Here is a 16,386-nt window from a genome sequence, read left to right as displayed (position 1 = left end):
AATATTGCAGCATTTCAACACGACCCCTGAAGAGTACTCAGTGATTTTCACCTCTGGCAGTACGGCCGCTATCAAATTAGCGGCAGAGGTCTTCCCCTGGAGGTCGCGGACAGAAAGCGAGGCGGGCAGTTACTTCTGCCATCTCACCGACAACCATACGTCTGTCGTTGGCGTAAGAGGTCTAACGTCAACCCGGGGAGTAGTTACCCTGCCTGTTTACCCCCAGGAAGTGGAAGATAGGGCAAAAGATAAGACTCAAGGCAAAGATACAGTTTGTCACACGCCACATCTCTTCTGCTACCCGGCGCAGAGCAACTTCTCAGGGACAAAGTATCCCCTGAGCCACGTCGAAGGCATCCAGGCAAGACGTCTTTATCCAGCGTGTGACCATCTGGGCCAGTGGTTTGTCCTGCTGGATGCGGCCTCGCTTGTCAGCTGTTCTCCTCTCAACCTCCGAGACTGCCCCGCTGATTTCATTCCCATCTCCTTCTACAAGATATTTGGCTTCCCTACAGGTCTGGGGGCCCTTCTTGTCCGCAACAATGCAGCAGGCATACTAAAAAAGGCTTATTTTGGAGGAGGCACAGCAGCAGCTTACCTATCTGGAGAAGATTATTATGTGCAGGCTGCAAACCTTTCTGACAGGTACGGCCGTGAACAACATTGCCAAGCATGGACGGGCTTTGAAAACATCATTTTATGCATGCAAACCTTGTCGGGCTCTTGTGTTTATTTATTTTTTTCTTTCCTGGATTAGATTGGAAGATGGTACTGTCTCCTTCCTGGACATCATTGCCCTCAATCACAGTTTCGATGCATTATACAGGATCACCGGTAAGTCGACTGCGACACAACAAAGACGCACAGAGAAATGACCGTTTCTTTCTTGCAGGGGGAATGCAAAATATACAAAAGCACACCTTTGGCTTAGCACGTTACACTTATATGCTTCTGTCAAGTCTTTGCCATGGCAACGGGCGAGCGGTGGCTCAGATGTACACACAAGGCCAATTTGACAGTCCAAGCTCCCAGGGCGCGATATTAAACTTCAACTTGATGGACTCGCACGGAGAAATAATTGGATATTCTCAGGTGCATAGGATGAATTTTATATTGAGTAAGAAATGTTGTGGTAGATGCAGATGGCAGCACTTATGAGTTGTTTTTTTCTTATAGGTGGACAGAATGGCAAGTTTATACAACATTCATGTGCGGACTGGTTGCTTTTGCAACACTGGAGCATGTCAGAGCTTTCTTGGCATCACCAATCAGCAGATGAGGAGAAACTTGCAGGTGAAAGATTTGGGGAAATGGAAATTTCAAAATGCTTGGAGAATGAAACTGTCTTTTTTTTTTTTAGGCCGGCCACGTCTGCGGAGACACCATGGACATGGTGGATGGCCAGCCGACCGGATCTGTTCGCGTGTCGTTCGGCTACACGTCGACGTTTGACGACTGTCAGAAATTCCTGAGTTTTGTTGTCGACTGCTTTGTGAACAAACCGCCGACGGTCGACCAGGCGAGACTAGAGGGGCTTAAAGCGGCTAGCATATCGATTGAAGAGACAACAATCGTTATCAAGGAAGTGACACACAAAAGTGAAGAAAAGAAAATTGTTTCACTGAAGGGATTTGAACCCGTGCGTCCAAACAACTTTGAGGGACCTTATACGTTGACGAACATCTACGTCTATCCCATCAAATCATGCGGTGCATTTGAGGTGTGAGCACTTGGTGTCACTTTTTGTGCATTCCAATATTTCTACAGTTTGTCTTTTTTTTTCTAGGTCCAGAACTGGCCAGTTGGACCTCGGGGTTTACTATACGACCGAACCTGGATGGTGGTAAATGGAAATGGCGTGTGCTTGAATCAGAAAAGAGAGCCACGTTTATGCCTCATTCACCCACAAGTTCATCTGTCCTCAAATGAATTGCTCCTGCAGGCACCAAGTCAGTCAGTCATCAGCTCTGCCAATGTGACGCACTGCTCAAGCAGCTGTCAATCATTTTTCTTTTTTAAAAGATTTTTCCCCACTGTCCTGCAGGGATGAATAGCATTTCGGTTGCGCTGGAAATTAGGACTCAAAAGCACGCAAGCTTTCCCGTCTGTCAGAGTAAAGTTTGTGGTGACAGGTGAGCTTTGAACAGGAAACAACTCTTACTTTGATATTTATACTTGCTGCTTGTAACATTGTATTCTGCTTTTTATCACATTCTGGATAGGAATGTTTGACCACAAATGGCATTTTAAAACAGAATCAGGAAAAATTGTTTGTTCAAATATTACATTTATTTTGAAAAGAGGTCAGTGATAAAATGCTTGCAATATTTCTAAAAAAAAGTATTGCAGCAACAAACATGAAGTGGCTATGTGGCCGAGACAGTTTCAAAAACTCACGTCCTCATTTTTAAAAGGAAATAAAACAATTAGTAACAAAGTGCTGTTTATATTTTTTAGTTATTCGAAACGGCTGTGATTCTCGGATGCAATGTTGCACATACTTTCACTTTACGATAAACTGTGTATCCCCCGGCATTGTCCTAAACAAAATCTTTCCCTAGGGTGGAGACGATGGACTGTGGCGACGAGGCTGCATCGTGGCTTTCGGACTTGCTTGGACAGCCATGCCGCCTTATACGACAAAGTCCTGATTTCACTCGACGTATGAACGAGAAGTCTGCTTCGGGTAAATGTGTCAGAAGTTTACTGTGATCGTTATGTTGTTGTCACAACTTGAAGACAGGAAGCATAAGTGTACACCCCCCCCACCCCAGCTTCCTCCAGCTTCAATTTCCACAATCATTAAGGATTTCCAGCAGAGATGAGTGCCTAAAATAAATTGCTAAAATAAACTATTTTCCTTCCAGCCGTCACTTCCTCGTCGCTCTCCCTGGTGAATGAAGCTCAGTATCTCATGATCAACCGTGCAAGTGTGGAGCTCATTCAGAAAGTAATGAGGAGCAGGTAGGAACTCACACAGTCGTATTTCAAATACTCAGCAGTGAAAGACGTCAGGATGCGACGACACTGTATCATTTTGAGAGTGCAAGAAAATAATGTGGGATTTCCATGACTCCTTTCAAAGGCAAGACTATCCAGAGCTTGACGTACAGAACATCATCAGTCGGTTCCGGTCCAATTTTGTCATCTCGGGGGTTGAAGCGTTTGAAGAAGATAATTGGTCACACTTGATTATCGACAACCTTCAATTCAGGGTGAGTTGATACTTTGGGATATGAGATGAAGTCTTTTCGTGTGTTAGAAGTGGATTGTTAATAAGTTGGATTTGCTTCTTGTGTAATAAATCAAAAGGTCAGAGGTCAATGTGTACGCTGCCAAATGATTGGAGTTGACCAGAACACGGGGACCAAAACAAAGGAGCCGCTGATGTCTCTTTCTGCGTACCGCAATGGAAAGGTGAGTCATGGCCAAACGATTTCCTCACAACTTGATTTCTCATCATGCTGCTTGCAATTTTCTGGCATTTTTAGATTACATTTGGTGTGTACTTGAGCCATCAGTTGCCTGAAGGTTCACCAACAGCTGGTGTCCTCAGTGCTGGCTCCCACGTACTGCCAAAGCTCCATGCTTTTGAAACGGGTCAGACATCTTCACCAACATCTCTTTCTTAGTCAACATCATGGGATTTCTGATTTCTGCCATTGAATCTATACAATATGAACAATATATGCAGTAAATCATAATGGAGTGCACTTATTGTAGATACTGCTGGATGGCAATCTTAAATGTTTCAGGTTCTACTTGGAGAAAAGTACTTATTTTGTAATCATTGACAGTTTTAAATATGATTGGATAGACATGACATCAAGGGCTCAGTCAAGGGTCAGTTCTTGGACCCCTTTTGTTCAGCCTTTATATGCTACCGTCAGATTCCATTGTTGGCTATCATGGTTATGCAGATTAAGGTGTTGTCGAAAACAAATAACTGAATGAACCAGAATTTCCTTAATGTCAACTAAATTGAGGTAGTTGAGTTGGTCAAAAACAGAAAAGAAGATTGCCTTTAGTAAATACTTGGGTGTTTTATTTTTCTACTTACTATTGAAATGTTTCAAATGCTTCTGTTTTTTTTTTTTTAATGACCTCTATTCTGTGTTGTTTTGCAACTATGTGAAGCTCATTGAGTAACCTTGTTTATGAAATGCTGTAAATACATAAAGCTGCCTTGTTTTTTCTTGTGTTTCCTTATCTATACCGGAAACTCCCAAAGAAAAAGCATAATGGGTTCCAAGAGGATCAGATTTATTTATTTATTTATTTATTTATTTATTTATTTATTTATTTATTTATTTATTTATTTATTTATTTATTTATTTATTTATTTATTTATTTATTTATTTATTTATTTATTTATTTATTTGTTTGTTTGTTTGTTTAATTTTATTTTATTTATTTATCGATGTGTTTATTTGTCCATCAATGTGTTTATTTATTCAATTTAAACATTTGCATTTTTTTACGTACTCCCCAATACCTTTTTGCATATTGACTTCATCAGCGTTATCTATTTTTGAAGAATTTCTGGGAGTTTTTGATAAATGCAATTTTCATGACTGGCACCGCCTTAAATAATAAGTTAAAATCTAACGCCTACCGAACACGCGAAAAACTGAACTTTGAGCGAACAATAGGTCTTCATTAAAAGAAAGTTCGCTTACGGAGCAAAACGCATTGCGATCCCTCATCAAAATGAGACAAAGACCTCTTAAAAAGGATATGTCGACTTCCGCTCAGACAGCCAAAAAACAGAGAAGGAAGCACGAGAACGAGTAAGTTAACATGTTAGTGTCATAATCTCGAAGTCCTGCTGCAAAGCACATACGTCACTAAAACTTGCGCAACGTCAATATCGAATATAGGCTGCACATAAACGCAAGTAATAATCAGTGCGATATACGAAACGAGTTCAAATGTCGACATTTCTGTGCAAGATAGCCAGCTTTTTGGAAGCTTGTGCAATAATGACATCCCATGTTTCCCTTGAGGGGTGTGAAGAGATCAGCCTTTCCACTCAAAGGGCTCTTCTGTCACATTACAGTGTTAATGGAGGGGGAGGAATGTGTTGTCCATGAGCTGGAAATATTTGGAACCTTCTTTTGTGCTGTTGCCTCAAGCAAGGTCAAACCGATTCCAGTAGAGTCTTGACATCCTTATCATCACACCAGCCAACTCTTTTACTTTATAAATATGATTAAAGCACATTTCAGTATTGGATTGTGAAGACAAAATGTGCTTACTCGTGTATTTTCTCTGCTCTCCTTGCCTAGGTCCCGGTGGACAAAAAGTCGTTTATTTGTATTATTTGTCATCTTTGCTTTGGTTCCTTTCACGCTGGTCGTGTCACGGGGATTATTGCAGCATCTTGTTTACAAACACAGACGTAAGTGAATTCCCAATATGGTTAAAAATCCTCGATTGACTTCAAACTATTCTTGTCTTCTGTTTGCAGTCAAGGTTCCCTTCTTTGTTGACCTCAGCCAACCTGTTGATTTCTCCTTAAATCACACAATTAACATGTACTTAACATCAGAGGAAGGAATTTCTCTTGGTGTGTGGTGAGTGCAGTGTTTTATTCTAAACAGAGATTACATTTTAATGGTCCAATTTTTAGCTTTGTGTTGTTTTGATTTATTCCAGGTACACAATCCCCGAAAGTCAGTGGAGAGAGGCACACCACAAAGATTTGGCATGGTACCAAAACCAACTGAGTGATGGAAATCCGGTTTTTATATATCTTCATGGGAACACAGGCACAAGGTATGTTAGGCTTGGTTGTGGATATTTTGACCTACTTGTTAACTATTTTGTTTCTTACAAACTGTTTTGACAGGGCCGCTCCTCATCGGGTGGGAGTTGCAAAAGTGAGTGATTAACGGCACAAACGTTTTCATTCTTTACAATTAAGTCAGTAATGCTAAACTATATAAAACTTAATTTGTCAACAGGTATTGAGTGCACTTGGTTACCATGTGTTGGTGCCTGACTACAGAGGTTGGTAAAAACAAAAATCTACTTTTCTTTTTTACTCTTTAGTTCTGAATGATTGATCACTACAAATAAATGAAAGCTTTTTTAGGGAATAATAAACTAGTTGAATTTTATTCACGCTGCCATGGGTGCGACTTTTGCGCTTTGTGTGATCGCCATCTAGTGGTGGCAAGGTAAACCTACATCTAACTTGACAGGTTTTGGAGACTCAAGCGGTGAGCCGACTGAAGCTGGACTCACGAAAGATGCCCTTAAAGTGTTCAAGTGGGTCAAAGAACGGAGTGGAAGCAGTCTGGTCATCTTCTGGGGACATTCCCTTGGCACTGGGTCAGTTTTCATAGCATATAGCAACTGCTAACTTGCCTGAGATTATAAACAATAAATTTAGCAATTTTCATGGAAAGTAAGCAAAAGTCTTGTAAAAACTTTTTTTTTTTTTATTTAACCTGTGTGACTTTGCAGAGTGAGCACTAACACTGCAGTCAAACTAATAGATGAAGGTAGGTGCAACTACACAAGTAAATACTAATTCTGTAATACAATTAAATTTGACTATGACTGTATCAACAGGTATTGTTTTGGATGGTGTGATTCTCGAAGGCACCTTTCATTTTCCTAAAGAGAAACTACCAAGTCATGTGTTTTCATGGGTAAGCTTCAACATTTGTCACTTATGCCACTTCATGTTTACTTTGTATATACAATATTGATTTTAATTTTGTGTTTCATAGTATTATTGGAAGTTTCCTGGCATGGGATACTTTTTTCCAGAGCCGTGGGCCGAAAATAAAATTGTCTTTCCCACTGCGGAAAAGTAAGTTTGAAGTAATGCCGAAGGTGTTAAAAAAATTATTTATATTTATTTACATTTATTTTTATACTGTTCATTGTGATTTGGTGAAAAATAATATTCACTTGGTTAACATGTTTTCTTTCTGCAGTTTAAGAAGAATGAAAAGCTCTTTACTTTTTCTTCATGCAGAAGATGATCCAATGGTTCTCATTCAGAGTGCTCAGCATGTATGACTATTTAGCTATTTGCCAAATGCGAAATGGCTATATTAGATGATTAATTGTATGTTTGACATTTACCGCCAGCTGTACGAGATAGCAGTGAGTACTCCGAATGCAGAGCGTGTCAAGTTTGTGTCCTTCGAAGGTTCTTTAGGATATCTACACAATGGATTATACAAAGACCCCCGACTGCCAGACATCATAAAGTGAGGGAACATTGCACCGATAATTTCACAGAATATCATATTAAGTTAAATATTTGGCTACACATGTGAATTGGTGGTGACTTAACTTCATATTATTTTCCCCACAGAAAGTTTGTGTCGTCTTTGTGAAGTTGGAAGATGCTTCCAGCAGTTGTTCAATGTGTATACGAGAGCATATATTATTCAAAGTAAATAATGCCTTGCCTTATGTTGATTGCCTTATAGATGTAATGAATGCAAACATGTAACTACACAAATATTACCCTGTATTCTGTTTGTAAGTCATTTAGTAATGTCTTTATTAGTTTTGTTGACTTTATTTGCATACACTGAGAGCAGAAAAAAACAAGCCCTGTATGTATGCACGCCAATCAATGTGGCGTACAAATTTGATTTACGTAGATAAATAAATAAATGTTAAAAATGCTTTAGATCATGGTTCAGATGGCGTTTGATTTGTGGCATGTTTCACGTCATACAGTGCGTTCGGTAAACGTGAAGCTCCGGTCTCTGGCAATCAGATGACGTGGCTGAACGTTGCGGAAGATTCACAGCGTTTTCTTATTCATCGTTTCATTCATCGCTCCTTAGCGTGATTGGCTGAGTTGAGTCACATGGTTCATTCGAGCCAATCAGAAGTATATCCGATGAGTAATCGTAAAATACTTACGCCTTAAGCGTAGAAGAAGAGCGTCCCAAAAAAATCGCCTCAGTCATACAACCAGGAAGAAGGTGGGCTAGCCCTGCAAAGCTAACACCCCCGATCTTTCTGCACACTTTCGCCGAAAAGAATGGGATCATCCAGGTGGAGGGTGGCAGCTGCGGTGTTCCTCGGTCTACTTGGCTCCTTAATATCCGTCGAAGCAGATGAACATGAACACACAGTAAGGCTACGTTTGGAAGGCCGAATGAAAGGGGATTGCTTAAAAAAATGGACGTTTGCTCGGTGCAACATGCTAACGTTTTGCTTAACTTTAAAGTCGAGCAGTACTCTGTTCGCAGACAGAAAAAGTCAATCGCCGTGTTTGTTATTTTTAAATATTGGGCTAGGAAAACGACAGCGAGGCTGAGCATTAGCAAGCTAGCCTGTCAACGCTCATCGGCCTAAGTGCTTATGGCCAAACGTTTCCCTGCTGGTTTCTTAGCACGGCTTGCTTGCACACAATGCTATTTTGGAGCACCGGCGTTCAAGTTTTGAGTCGCGTTATCCGGTCACAGAAAATGTGCTGTTATTCCCATCATATAAACGTACCTTAATAATTAAACAGGTATTCCTGATTTGAGCATGTTGCACATGCCTTGTTAACTGCAGCGTGTTAAATAAATATCTTCAATACTTTATACAAGTGTCAAACTCAAGGCCCGGGGGCCAGATACGGCCCGCCGCATCATTTTATGTGGCCCGTGAAGACAAATTGTGCATCAAATTCGTGTGTCATTACTAGAATTGCAAATTGTCTTCACTTTTGATATCCTTTTTTTTTTTAAATATTTGACGAGTTTGAAAACTAGTAATTTGTCAGTTTGTTTTGCAGCTTTTACTGCATATAATGTGAAGTGCTCATACATTAATTTGGGTTGACAGTCATAATGGCCCTCCGAAAGAAACTATGACTACAATGCGAAAAAAAAAAGACACCCCTGGTCTATACAGTGACAATAATGTCCAATCAGATATGGGGGGTGAATTTAGAACATCATCTTATGGTGATATTGACACATTATGTCTGACCTTTATTGTAACAGTTCTTGTTTTTCCTTTCAGTACACAGATAAAGAGGAGGTAGTATTATGGATGAACACAGTGGGGCCTTACCACAACCGGCAGGAGACGTACAAGTATTTCTCTTTACCGTTCTGTGTGGGCACAAAGAAAACCATCAGTCATTACCATGAGACACTTGGAGAAGCTCTGCAGGGAGTGGAGTTGGAATTTAGCGGCCTTGACATCAAGTTCAAAGGTACTTTACTGTTGCATCGCACCAACATGTCATACCTGAGCCTTTCATAATAATGTTAAAGCATTGCTTTGGTATTGACTTTTAACATGTCGCCAAGACACATTGAAAAGCATTTCAAGTAATTAAGGTATGATTATTTTTATTTTTTTTAATTGGACTGCAATGGCAATGGCGGTAACAGTAGACGTGGTAAACAAAAGCAGAGTTATTCATTGTTTGCCCGGGCATACTTGTTTAGGTGTGGTTTCAGCAGATGGATTTCAATTGGTATTTGGAGATGTGTGCCTTCACATTGACAATTTGATTATACTACATTTTTTCTACCTCACTAGATGAAGTCATGCAGACAACTTATTGCGAAATTGAGCTGGACAAAGCCAAACGGGATGCATTTGTTTATGCGATAAAGAATCACTACTGGTACCAAATGTACATCGATGACCTGCCCATCTGGGGTAAGTGACAATCCAAAATTTCTAGAATGAGTATATTTGGCCTTTTCTGTTTCTTTATAAAGTTGATGAGCGAGCCGTATCAAGATTTGCAGGCCTAAGTTGTAGCATCTTTCAGGTTGCCCTACCTGTTGGGCACCTGTCTCCCGCCCCCTCCCTCGCTGAACAATCTTGAATCTGGGGAGCGAATTTTTTGTCTTTGTTCTATTTTGAGGCGCGTCCCACTACATTGAGTGCTGTGGCTGCATCGACGCGCGCCACTGGCTGCTGCGGTTGAAATTCCAGTACTAAAACAACCTGAAACGTTACGTTGTGGAATGCAAAACCAAGCTATTACACTTTCATTGGAAATGTTTTTATACTCCAGGATGATTTTGAAAACTAAAAAAAAAGACCAGGGTAAAAATATTCCGTCTTTTTCAACCAGGACTAAATTTGAATTTCATTTTTCAGGTATTGTTGGCGAGGCAGATGAAAATGGAGAAGATCACTACCTCTGGACGTACAAGAAATTGGAGATCGGCTTTAACGGCAACAGAATTGTTGATGTGAATCTTACTAGTGAAGGCAAAGTTCGACTTGTCCCCAACACAAGGATTGCAATGTCTTACTCTGTAAGTACCCAACGAGCTACTGGAATGTCTCTTGTGCCTGTATTGTAGGTCTTGTTGAGAACAAGTGTTAAGTATCCCGAAATGCATACACAGGTGAAATGGAAGAAGTCTGATGTGAAGTTTGAGGACAGATTTGACAAGTATCTCGACCCGTCCTTCTTTCAGCACCGGGTGAGTGAGTTGAGAATGTCTGCGCGAGGTCACAAGCATGTTCCGGCCATGGTGCCAGCGCGTGTCTAAACGAAACCATATTATCTCTTTTTTTCCAGATACATTGGTTCTCCATCTTTAACTCCTTCATGATGGTGATCTTCTTGGTGGGTCTGGTGTCAATGATTTTGATGAGAACTCTCCGAAAGGATTATGCCAGGTACAGCAAAGAGGAGGAAATGGATGACATGGTAAGCTCGCTAAAGGTTCTATAAAGACAATCAGTACTTTCAAATGAGTTCATAGGACGCCGTGCTTTTCCCAATAGGACCGAGATCTGGGAGATGAATACGGCTGGAAGCAGGTGCACGGGGATGTGTTCCGCCCCTCGAGCCATCCACTCATTTTCTCTTCACTCATTGGCTCTGGCTGCCAGATCTTCTCCGTGTCTCTCATTGTCATCATCGTGGCAATGGTCGAGGACCTGTACACAGAGTACGTCAGTAATTACCGTTCTGTGAAAGGAATCGCAGACGTAACAGAGTTGTTTCGTTTTGCTCCGCAGGAGAGGATCGATGCTGAGCACAGCCATTTTTGTGTATGCTGCCACTTCCCCTGTCAATGGCTATTTTGGTGGAAGCTTGTACGCAAAACAAGGAGGTAATGATCGTGTTTGATTGTTACCTTTTCACGTCATATACGACATTCAAATGTTCTTGTTTTAATTTCTTGACAAAAACAGGAAGAAGATGGATCAAGCAAATGTTCATTGGAGCCTTTATGATCCCGGCAATGGTGTGCGGAACTGCCTTCTTCATCAACTTCATCGCAATCTACTATCACGCTTCCAGAGCCATTCCATTTGGCACCATGGTGGGTTTAAAAAAAAATGATTTTGTTTCAATTTATGTATTTACTTACTCTAAATGAAGAGTGTCAGGAATGGGATTGGACTGAGGGGTATGTTAGAGATGGGTGTGTTTAAAGAACCCGGATGCTGATCCTCCATTTGGACTTGTTTACTTAGCTGTGGACGCAACTTGTACAAATAGAATCATTTGTAAGTTTGCTTAACTTGTACCAATAGAATCATTTGTAAGTTTGCTTTACATGTGAAATTCACTCTTGTGAAAGAACTGGATTGAATTTGTATGCCAGCAGAGGTGTGCTTGATTCAATCTCAACTAGTTTGCTGGGAAGAAAGAAAGAATAAAATATAAATGTCAAGTTAGCGTGACCTTGCTTTACGGTCGTGGTATATGTGTTAATTGGTGTCTCCTAGAACTGATTTGAAAGAAAATGATCCGTGTCTCCATATGCAGGTGGCTGTTTGTTCCATCTGCTTCTTCGTCATTCTGCCGCTAAACTTGGTGGGAACGATTTTGGGGAGGAACCTTTCTGGTCAGCCAAACTTTCCCTGCAGGGTGAACGCTGTGCCGAGGCCAATCCCTGAAAAGAAATGGTAGGTTTGCATCCTTTGAGGTGGAACCAGGAGTGTCCTTTGCCTGTGTCCTCCTTTTTTTAAATTTTTTTATTTCAAATGCTCTAAGCCACGTGTGGTGGACTTTTGTGCCGTTAGGTTCATGGAGCCAGCTGTCATCGTCTGTCTGGGTGGAATCCTTCCTTTCGGGTCCATCTTCATTGAAATGTAAGTCGGCGGCCCGAGAGTGGTTGTTTTATATATGCCAATCATACAAGTTGACTTTTCCTCCCACATCAGGTATTTCATCTTTACATCTTTCTGGGCCTACAAAATCTACTACGTCTACGGCTTCATGATGCTGGTCCTGGTGATCCTTTGCATTGTGACGGTGTGCGTGACCATTGTGTGCACGTATTTCCTGCTCAATGCTGAAGACTATAGATGGTGAGCGTCTTGTCCCACACTGTAACGTTGGAGGAAAAAAAAAGAACCTGATGATCATGACGTTTCTCCTTTCCAGGCAATGGACAAGCTTCCTGTCTGCCGCATCCACCGCAGTTTACGTTTACATGTACTCTTTTTACTACTATTTCTTCAAAACTAAGTGAGTCTGGCGGATGATTTTTTTTTTTATATTTTCGTTGTTGTACTGAACAATTGCGCAAACTGAACGGTTTCTTCCCTGGCATATTTCAGGATGTACGGGCTATTCCAGACATCCTTCTACTTTGGTTACATGGCTGTCTTCAGCACTGCTCTTGGAATCATGTGTGGTCAGTATTTCATGCAAACGACATGACGTCGCGTTGACACAAGTGCTAACATGGTTTTAAACCATCATTTTGTCGGGAATTTGGTGAAATTAAATGTTGGTGCGTGTTTTACAGGTGCCGTCGGATACATGGGAACAAGTGCCTTTGTTAGGAAGATATACACAAATGTGAAAATAGACTAAAGCACCACGGCAAGGTCCTAAAAATATCCAGGAAGACAGCCGGCAAACAACATCCTTTTTGTTTTCTTTCTTGCAAAGAGATTGCGAGAATCTCACTTTGTACAATGTAGTTTTCCATTTTCTGAATGATTTTTCAAAGCTGCGACATGAAGTGATCAGATGCATAGCTGCAGATGAGGCATCCAAATCCGGTTGTGTTTTTATCAGTTGCGCTCACACAAATATTGGGGGGCAAATGTTTAAGGCTTGCGTGGCTTCCCTTCCAAACCAGTCCCACCTGAGACCAGACATGTTTAGGGATGGAATGGTGCAGCTCTCTTCAGTGAAGAGGCCTAAATATATTGAAAGCCTTTATTTGTTCTATTGCGTCACAATAACAGAGTTATTCTGACTTGATTTCTATTTTGTATTCTTGAAGTCAACTCGCAGTAATGTTAGTGCGTAGTGCAAGTACTTTGTTCCCCATTTACTTCCACTGCAAAACTCGACGCTGCCACTTGAGTCATTCTCCCATTTTGGCGGCTCTAATCTTTCCTGTTACGCTCCCAGTGGCAGCGATTCGAGTTGCGCTGTTGACGACTGCGGAGACAAGAATGAGGGTCAGATCTGCAGTTGGAGTACAGTAACAGACTTTTAAATGGATGTGATGAGTTCCCCCCCCAAAAGTTTAGTCTTGTTTTCTCAATGTTTGGGTTTGAATTTTGTCTACATGTAAAGATAATATATGTATGAGGGGAGTGTATATAACCTAAATGTACCTTTAGATGTAGATCCCAAATGTATTTTCGTTGTACAGATTTACAAGATGGTGTTTTTTTTTTTTTTTTAAATGAATCAGCTAAAACAAAAGGTATGTTGTGGTTGGGGCTGGTGGCGCCGTTTCATCTTGCCTGAATTTGCATGAGGTTTTCACCAAACCATACTGATCAAATTGTTTCACCGATCAGATCGGCTTCACAATGCAAGTATGCAATGTTGGTGCTGGATGATCCTCTTGAGCTTACTTACTGGTTTTTCCTATTATTTAAAGCTTTAAAAAGGCTCGGCGTCTCGTGTGCCATTTCTTTCGCGCACCCTTTCGGTTTGCTGCCCCTTACAGGACACGCTGTGTGTGAATGTCCAAAGGATGAGCTGTATGAAAAAGTCCACTTGACTTAAATGTCTTCATACCTACAGAGAGTGCTGCAGCCTTTCAAAGTCTTTATTTACCCCTACATATTGTGTATATACAGTATGTGCCCTACTTGTACTGCCTTCTCAGTTCTTATCCTTCCCCACTGAAATTGATTTTGCACCTCGTCTGATGACATTTTCATCCTGCATATTGTTGTAAAAAGAGGAAATAAACATGTTTATGTACAGGGGTTGTGACCTTATGCCTGTTGTGCGAATGAGCAAAAAAAAAACTAGCACCAACAGTTGAGGAGCTTTTACTTTTCCATAAATCTGGTTTTATTAGCATAACTCTCCATATCACAGTGCATAAAGCAACTTAACAACCTATTTGGACTTGAAGTGCTGTCCAATCAGTTGACTTTTTCAAAGTACTCTCTCGATCCTTCGGGGGTTGGTTTGATCTGAAATGAAAAGGAAAAAACTTTGAATTGCAGAGTTTGTTCATATGGGCAGGCTGGAATATTGTCAACTCACTGTTGGTGACTTGGGGGTCCAGCTTGCGGGACACACTTCACCGTGGGTCTCCACAAATTGGAAAGCCTTCACAAGGCGAAGGGTCTCTTCGACACTACGACCCACTGGCAGGTCATTTACGCTCATGTGCTTCACCACGCCGTTAGGATCGATGATGAACAGACCTCTAAAATAATATCAGGAATAACAATTATACGGAAATGTAATTTCATTGGGGCAGCATTCACCCTGAATTGCTTTAAATTGTAATTACCTCAGAGCAATGCCTGGGTTCTCCAGCAGTACACCGTAGTCTCTGGAAATTTGCTTATTGAGGTCAGCGAGCAGAGGAATATGAATGCTGCCCAAGCCTCCGGCCTGCCAGACGGAAACACTTGATGTCGTGAGTCAATTACGTTTTTATTTGTTGCAAATGTTTGACATCTTAATATTGCACAAACACTACTACTAATAAAACTAAATATATTTCCATAAGGGAGCATACCTTGCGAGAAGTATTGGTCCACGCTAGGTGCGTGAAGTGAGAGTCCACAGACACACCCACTACCTCGCAATTGATATCGTGGAACTCATTAGCCTTGTCGCTGAATGAGATAATCTCTGTTGGGCATACGAAGGTGCTACAATAAAGCAAACACAAGGAAACCATTTTACAATAATGTACATAACAGACATCTGTTCATGGCTCATGCATGCTCATGCGCCTGAGATGGTCATTCTGGAAATATTTCTCAAAATCACAGGTCAGCTCAGGATGTTTGGAGGTTAGTCAGCGGGAGTGGCAGCACTCACAAATCCAGCGGGTAGAAGAAGAGGACCAAATATTTGCCCTTAAAGTCAGCCAGGCTCATCTCCTTGAATTCCCCGTTATGGACTGCGGTGGCTTTAAAAGCAGGTGCCGGTTGAGTGACTGCAGCGGCCCATCTGCAAGAACCTGAAAGAACACATGACAGATTAGGAGACTGTGAACTAGGCACTACTTTGTGCTATATTTGTGCAAAATCTTATTATTCAGACAAGTGGTCTCAGTAGAAATAGAGTGACATTTATACATACTGCTAGAAAAGCAGGCCCTCGGAAGCACCGAAGCAGACCCAATTCGTTCGGCTGCAGCACCACCTTGCCGACATGCTCCTGCAACTCTTGCCTGAAAAAATGACAGTCATCATTTAACATGCAGCTCATCACGTTTTTGAAAACCCTTCATGGCTAACTAATACTACAGCATGTAATGCAATTTACAATATCCATGGGAGGTTTCTTGAAACAAATCTATAATTAACAAACTGAGCATGTGCTCAAAGCCAAAAGAGCTGCGCACTTCCTGTTCTTAGTTTTGTAACCACTTAACAGCAGGAAGTACTGGAGCAAAACAGTATGTTAGATTTTAACATGTGCTTTACATGAAAGGGACAAACGGCAGTGAAAATGATGTTTAATTGATCATCTAAATGTAGAATAAATGTAGAGTATATTTGAAAGGCGGAAAGAGGTCACAAACCAGAGGTTGCTCCTGCAGGTTTAACGTAAGTCAGCATAACCTAAAAAAGCTTGTCATGCATTCTTCCATAGCATCTCTACTGATATTACTAACACGTAAAATGAACGCAAACAGACATCGTGATGCAATTTAGTGTAAAGTAAGTTGTAAACTCACAGATGTCCTGAGGAGTCTTCCAATGCTGGCTGCCATTTTGGATGATGTCAGAAGAGAGGGCGGGTGGACGTTACTTTTTTTGACGCGTCTTATCTAATCATATACTATGGATATAATTTTAGTATTGTTATTGTTGTTCTTCAATGCAAAAAAACACCCCAAAAAAAGAAAGAAAGAAAAAGCTAAATTAAACAAAATCGATAAAAGATGCCTTCAGGTGCACACAGAAGACGAAAAACCTTTGCTGGTAGTATTTGAAACGTGCAGATGTATATCTTTCAATTTCCGTTGAATA

The 16,386-nt window shown here is 41.0% G+C and overlaps 4 protein-coding genes across 5 annotated transcripts in view; 3 read left to right on the top strand and 1 right to left on the bottom strand.

Moving 5' to 3' along the window:
* Positions 1 to 4,195, top strand: part of mocos (molybdenum cofactor sulfurase) — a 4,925-nt gene extending 730 nt beyond the window's left edge. Inside the window, exons 4-15 of the mRNA XM_061285567.1 lie at positions 1 to 645; positions 758 to 834; positions 893 to 1,092; positions 1,177 to 1,293; positions 1,361 to 1,720; positions 1,787 to 1,949; positions 2,045 to 2,132; positions 2,562 to 2,686; positions 2,868 to 2,964; positions 3,086 to 3,215; positions 3,313 to 3,417; positions 3,492 to 4,195. Of these exons, the coding sequence (XP_061141551.1) occupies positions 1 to 645; positions 758 to 834; positions 893 to 1,092; positions 1,177 to 1,293; positions 1,361 to 1,720; positions 1,787 to 1,949; positions 2,045 to 2,132; positions 2,562 to 2,686; positions 2,868 to 2,964; positions 3,086 to 3,215; positions 3,313 to 3,417; positions 3,492 to 3,632 (2,248 nt within the window). The 3' untranslated portion in view covers positions 3,633 to 4,195. The remainder of the gene's footprint in view (positions 646 to 757; positions 835 to 892; positions 1,093 to 1,176; positions 1,294 to 1,360; positions 1,721 to 1,786; positions 1,950 to 2,044; positions 2,133 to 2,561; positions 2,687 to 2,867; positions 2,965 to 3,085; positions 3,216 to 3,312; positions 3,418 to 3,491) is intronic.
* Positions 4,196 to 4,448: 253 nt separating this feature from the next.
* On the top strand, positions 4,449 to 7,660 carry si:ch211-117n7.7 (Monoacylglycerol lipase ABHD12-like). 2 transcript variants are annotated; one of them, XM_061285572.1, is made up of 13 exons: positions 4,449 to 4,790; positions 5,289 to 5,401; positions 5,471 to 5,576; positions 5,659 to 5,778; positions 5,852 to 5,882; positions 5,967 to 6,012; positions 6,207 to 6,336; positions 6,472 to 6,509; positions 6,580 to 6,659; positions 6,741 to 6,823; positions 6,951 to 7,029; positions 7,108 to 7,229; positions 7,337 to 7,660. In XM_061285572.1, exons 1-13 carry the CDS (start codon positions 4,711 to 4,713, stop codon positions 7,356 to 7,358), a joined length of 1,050 nt encoding a protein of 349 aa, XP_061141556.1. In that variant the 5' UTR covers positions 4,449 to 4,710; the 3' UTR covers positions 7,359 to 7,660. The 2 variants fall into 2 exon arrangements, with proteins under 2 accessions (XP_061141556.1, XP_061141557.1); XM_061285573.1 differs by lacking the exon at positions 4,449 to 4,790 and adding an exon at positions 4,832 to 5,139.
* A 249-nt stretch (positions 7,661 to 7,909) lies between these two features.
* tm9sf3 (transmembrane 9 superfamily member 3) lies at positions 7,910 to 14,145 on the top strand. Its single transcript, XM_061285568.1, has 15 exons — positions 7,910 to 8,113; positions 8,995 to 9,190; positions 9,523 to 9,645; positions 10,096 to 10,256; positions 10,350 to 10,427; positions 10,526 to 10,657; positions 10,735 to 10,901; positions 10,972 to 11,066; positions 11,149 to 11,279; positions 11,729 to 11,868; positions 11,986 to 12,054; positions 12,127 to 12,273; positions 12,350 to 12,433; positions 12,526 to 12,602; positions 12,717 to 14,145. The coding sequence occupies exons 1-15, from the start codon at positions 8,021 to 8,023 to the stop codon at positions 12,782 to 12,784; spliced, it is 1,761 nt and encodes a 586-aa protein (XP_061141552.1). The 5' UTR covers positions 7,910 to 8,020; the 3' UTR covers positions 12,785 to 14,145.
* A 58-nt stretch (positions 14,146 to 14,203) lies between these two features.
* Positions 14,204 to 16,214, bottom strand: prdx3 (peroxiredoxin 3). The gene is made up of 7 exons (XM_061285575.1): positions 16,092 to 16,214; positions 15,491 to 15,581; positions 15,227 to 15,368; positions 14,919 to 15,054; positions 14,688 to 14,791; positions 14,435 to 14,600; positions 14,204 to 14,361 (listed from the first exon to the last, which is right to left on the bottom strand). The coding sequence occupies exons 1-7, from the start codon at positions 16,125 to 16,127 to the stop codon at positions 14,311 to 14,313; spliced, it is 726 nt and encodes a 241-aa protein (XP_061141559.1). The 5' UTR covers positions 16,128 to 16,214; the 3' UTR covers positions 14,204 to 14,310.
* Between the last annotated feature and the right edge of the window lie 172 nt (positions 16,215 to 16,386).

This window comes from Syngnathus typhle, linkage group LG8, assembly GCF_033458585.1.
Source record: "Syngnathus typhle isolate RoL2023-S1 ecotype Sweden linkage group LG8, RoL_Styp_1.0, whole genome shotgun sequence".
Lineage (NCBI taxonomy): Eukaryota > Metazoa > Chordata > Actinopteri > Syngnathiformes > Syngnathidae > Syngnathus > Syngnathus typhle.
The sequence above is the reverse complement of the archived record's forward strand: the minus strand, read 5'-3'. Positions and strand labels throughout refer to the sequence as shown.

Excerpts from the sequence above, each read along its gene's own strand:
- si:ch211-117n7.7 (XM_061285572.1), top strand. The coding sequence starts at position 4,711 with ATGAGACAAAGACCTCTTAAAAAGGATATGTCGACTTCCGCTCAGACA. Across the intron at positions 5,779-5,851 it reads CATGGGAACACAGGCACAAG|GGCCGCTCCTCATCGGGTGG; the intron begins GTATGTTAGGCT and ends CTGTTTTGACAG. Across the intron at positions 7,230-7,336 it reads CGACTGCCAGACATCATAAA|AAAGTTTGTGTCGTCTTTGT; the intron begins GTGAGGGAACAT and ends TTTTCCCCACAG.
- tm9sf3 (XM_061285568.1), top strand. The coding sequence starts at position 8,021 with ATGGGATCATCCAGGTGGAGGGTGGCAGCTGCGGTGTTCCTCGGTCTA. Across the intron at positions 12,274-12,349 it reads AATGCTGAAGACTATAGATG|GCAATGGACAAGCTTCCTGT; the intron begins GTGAGCGTCTTG and ends TCTCCTTTCCAG. Across the intron at positions 12,434-12,525 it reads TACTATTTCTTCAAAACTAA|GATGTACGGGCTATTCCAGA; the intron begins GTGAGTCTGGCG and ends GGCATATTTCAG.
- prdx3 (XM_061285575.1), bottom strand. The coding sequence starts at position 16,127 with ATGGCAGCCAGCATTGGAAGACTCCTCAGGACATCT. Across the intron at positions 15,582-16,091 it reads GAAGACTCCTCAGGACATCT|GCAAGAGTTGCAGGAGCATG; the intron begins GTGAGTTTACAA and ends TCATTTTTTCAG. Across the intron at positions 15,055-15,226 it reads TTCTTCTACCCGCTGGATTT|CACCTTCGTATGCCCAACAG; the intron begins GTGAGTGCTGCC and ends GCTTTATTGTAG.